The sequence below is a fragment of the Hordeum vulgare genome, chromosome 7H (assembly GCF_904849725.1).
Source record: "Hordeum vulgare subsp. vulgare chromosome 7H, MorexV3_pseudomolecules_assembly, whole genome shotgun sequence".
Lineage (NCBI taxonomy): Eukaryota > Viridiplantae > Streptophyta > Magnoliopsida > Poales > Poaceae > Hordeum > Hordeum vulgare.
Window position 1 is genome coordinate 52,157,423 of NC_058524.1, and position 3,879 is coordinate 52,161,301.

General features: G+C 53.0%; 1 protein-coding gene across 1 annotated transcript; it reads right to left on the reverse strand.

Moving 5' to 3' along the window:
* Positions 1 to 386: 386 nt before the first annotated feature.
* On the reverse strand, positions 387 to 2,708 carry LOC123412415 (protochlorophyllide-dependent translocon component 52, chloroplastic-like). The gene is made up of 4 exons (XM_045105355.1): positions 1,684 to 2,708; positions 1,490 to 1,588; positions 1,263 to 1,413; positions 387 to 1,196 (listed from the first exon to the last, which is right to left on the reverse strand). The coding sequence occupies exons 1-4, from the start codon at positions 2,355 to 2,357 to the stop codon at positions 567 to 569; spliced, it is 1,554 nt and encodes a 517-aa protein (XP_044961290.1). The 5' UTR covers positions 2,358 to 2,708; the 3' UTR covers positions 387 to 566.
* Positions 2,709 to 3,879: the final 1,171 nt, after the last annotated feature.

A 3,879-nucleotide genomic window follows, 5' to 3' on the forward strand; every position in this document is an offset into this window, starting at 1 on the left:
GGCCGGGATCACTGAGTGCAGGATACTGATTTATGTATTCAAAGTTTAAAATTTGATTACAACTACCTCTATAAACTCAAGGTTTAAAACAGACTTGATTGGATGCCAAGTCGAAACATACAATTAAAATATTGTGAACATTCATTAAGAAAACACATATTTCAGAAATGTATGAAATCCACTTTTTAAGGATTGGAGTATGGCAGCACCCGATATTCTCCCCCAACCACCACCTTGATTAGAACCTTACAATCGAGACGTTTCGTTATCAAGAAGAAATTCATGCAAAAAGACAAATTGGCCGAGCTGTGGTGCTGTGGGACTTGTGAATGGACCCTCGTTGGCTTGTTCTGCGAGCGGCAACATCGTTTCAGAACGCGCGGTACTTCGATATGGATACAAGCGTGCTGTTGCTTGTTCAAAATTGATCTTTGGACTAGAAACCACTGGTTTACGCTGGACTAAAATTTAATACGGAGTACTCCGTATATGATATAACTAAAATATGAAAAAAATCTAAAAAAAACTACTGTAAAACATATCCGTCTACTCTATGATTTGCTAAGTCACTTGTAAGCGTGGACATAATCCTCAAAATAGAAGTTCTTCTGGATGAAGTCCGCGAGCCAGCGGGACGCCGCGAAGCAGAGGACGGCCACGGACACGACGGCGGCCCGCTGGGCGACCGACGTGAGCAGCGTCCCCTTGGCCACGGCGAGGAGCCCGACGACGGCGACGGACGCCACCTGCAGGGCGACCTCGAGCGCCTTCATGGCCTTGAGGGCGGCGCTGCAGCTCGCGCACTGCGCCACGTGCGACCAGTACCTGTCCATGAGCTTATCCTTGGTGGGCGTCGCCGGCAGCTGGTCGACCGTCGGGGCGGCCCAGCCGACCTGGAACCTGCAGTACTTCCTGAACCAGTTCCTGAATGCGACGACGGTGCCGTCCGACGACGTGGGCACGTACACGCTCTTCTGCCAGTTCTCGATGCCTGCCTTGGCGAAATTGCGCTCTTCTATGTGGAGGAGGTACATGTCGGAATCCAGGATGGCGTTGACGCCGATGTGGTCGAACCACCGCGGCGTGATCTTTGCCAGCCATAGCCCGAAGTTCCTCGGGAAGGCCCACATCACCCTGCTCCTCCCAGGGGCGACCGGGACGATGATGAACACCAGCATGATGTGAGGCTTGTTCTTCTGCACACACACCAGAAAGGATTCAACATTGACCAATTCTTACTACGTACTCTAGTACGTACGTACCTCTGATTTCTTGGAAGCCGGCGAGCCGTAGTAGGTGCAAGGAGCGACGAAGTTGGAGTAGCCGGGGCCCTGCGACGACGCGAACCCGTTCACGCTCGACTCCTCCACCTTCACCGCCATCGGCACGCCGCCTTCCTTGTCGTACTCCACTGTGCACAAGGGAACGAACGCCGGTGAGTAGGTAGATTGAAATTCAGTCAGTCCATCATTCGAGTTCGGGGGCATATCTGCCGGGGTCGACGAGCCTGGGGAGGCCACGGAGCAGGCCTTTGTGCGCGTATGGGACGTGCGAAGGGTCCATGAGGTTCTCTGCCAACACGTCGTACCTGCAAAATGCAGCGCAGCAGCTTCCGTACTACATCAATGGAGGATTCAGACAAGAACTAAGGGAGCACGATCGGCTTATGCGCGATAGACTTACCCGTAGGGCATGTCCCTGACTAGGAAGGAGGTGACGAAGGAGGGGTCGTCGATCTCCGGGATGAACGGCGGCCGCTTCCTCTGCAGCACGTCCTTGTGCTCGGCGCCGGCGCGCGGGTAGAACCAGAGGATCTTGTTCTGCACCACGCACGGGTAGGACGGCACGCACGCCTTGCTGTTGGTGTGCACCGGCGGGCCGAGGGCGGGGGCCTGCGGGATGAACTTGCAGGCGCCGCGGCCATCGAAGCACCATCCGTGGTAGACGCACTGGAGCCGGCCCTTGTCGTCGATGCGGCCCTCCGAGAGCGGCGCCAGGCGGTGCGGGCACGCGTCGTCGAACACGCGCCACTCGCCGGCGCCGCGGTCGTACCAAGCCACGACGCGGATCCCCAGCACCATCTTCCCGTGCGGCGCGCCGGGGTCCAGGTCCTCCACGGGGGAGAAGGGGTACCACTGGTCCAGCCAGTCGAACCGCTCCTCCTTCTCCCCGGACGCCGGCTCCTGCTCCGTCCACGGCGACTTGGACGCCACGGCCAACGCTGGCAACATCCGTGCGGCGCCGTTGCGCCGCCGCAGTCGCGGCCGGACGAGGCTCCTCGGCGCTGGGACGCCTGTGGGGAGCGGAAGCAATGGCTGGGCCTGGGCGAGGGGGAGGAGCAGGCGGAGGGGATCCATGTCGCCGGTGGCGTCCAAGGGCCGATCGACGGCGGCGTGGGTGGAAACGGGAAGGCTTGACAAGTGGAAGAAACGTCGAGCAGTCAGCAGTGGATGGCTGTAGAACTTATCGGCAGCTACCGGCGATGGACGTGTGGCCTGCACGGAAGGTCGATTTGTCAGCGTGACCAGACGAGGCACGTGGCTCGCCGTCGGTGTAGAAACACGGGGCAGCGACGACGACAGATCCACCGGCGGCCGCGGCGGGGTCGCTCTCGCACACACAAGAACGACCCAAAGTTATGAGAGGATCATACGCCTCTTTTACGTGTCTGCAACGTGCACCGTCGTGTGGGCAGGATTGCAGCAGCTATCTCATTCCCGTGACTGAGTTTCTCTGTCCGTTCTTAACGTCTTCTTCGTTGTAGGCAACTCGACCTAGAAACAAACAGCGTATAATGACATTAAGGTCTGGTTTGGTACCGGTGTATTTTAAAAAATTGGTGGGAATTATTTCGGTCAAACCCCTAAATCCCCACATATCCCATAACATCATTTGGTTTTAGTGTATTTGACATGTTTCATCTCCACTTTTCCTCAATAAATCCTCAAATTCTACTGCATTTTTTCTCAATACACAATACAATACTCCTACCTAGTGGATTGAGAATAAATGGGGATTTGAAGGGATTGACTGAAGGTTGGGGTTTCATCCAATCCCTGTAGGGATTATCCCCACCAATCTCCTCAAAAACCCTAGTACCCAAGAAGGCCTAATAGAAAGAGAGAAAATTGAAAGAAACCTGAAACTACGAGTAATAGGCTGCCGGAAAGCATCCCGTGGTACGGGAACAGCTCTAGCGGTCGTCAAATTTTAGATCCCCACAATCGTCAAAATAACAGTCATAAAAGAATAAACCCTGAGAAGTGTCAAAGCAATACCGTCCAGACTTTTTTGATGACAGGTTTAGTTATTCGAGGATAGCAACAAGCATGGCAAGTTTTAGGAAATTTTTTTTGAATGACAATTTTAGTTGTTAAAACGCCAGGGAGGTGTTACATCGTGTCACACATGTAACACTTATTATTTGGGTAAAAAACTATGGTTGCTCAAAGGTCGGAGGTGGACTCGAAATGGCAATATTTGGGCCTCCCGGTTTCTTCCCTTGGAGGGGTGTCCTTTTGTCCAATTTTCACAAGCAGAGAACAAAAAGGCTAAGAGTGATGACCAACCATCTGCAAAAGAAGTAACACAACAAAGCAGAGAAGAGAAGGGGGGAGAAAATAGGTTCTATTGGTCAGGGATCCCATCTTGACTTTATTTAGGTGCCTGAACTTTAAGTTTTTAGGATAGTTTTCACGGCCCTTTAAGTGAATACGCCCTCTCTTTATGTGTAGAGCTCTTAAAGAATGGATCAGCTCCTAGCGAAAAAGTTCAAGATATGAATAACAAGAGCGGTCAAACACATTGGTGAACCACAAGAACTTAAAGCTAGGTCTATGGGTAGGAATCGTGGAAAACACCTAGAGTGTATGACGGCTT

Coding starts and splice junctions, on each gene's coding strand:
- LOC123412415 (XM_045105355.1), bottom strand. CDS start 2,357: ATGGATCCCCTCCGCCTGCTCCTCCCCCTCGCCCAGGCCCAGCCATTG. Junction 1,589..1,683: donor GTCAGGGACATGCCCTACGG/GTAAGTCTATCG, acceptor TGCATTTTGCAG/GTACGACGTGTTGGCAGAGA. Junction 1,414..1,489: donor AGGCTCGTCGACCCCGGCAG/ATATGCCCCCGA, acceptor TCCCTTGTGCAC/AGTGGAGTACGACAAGGAAG.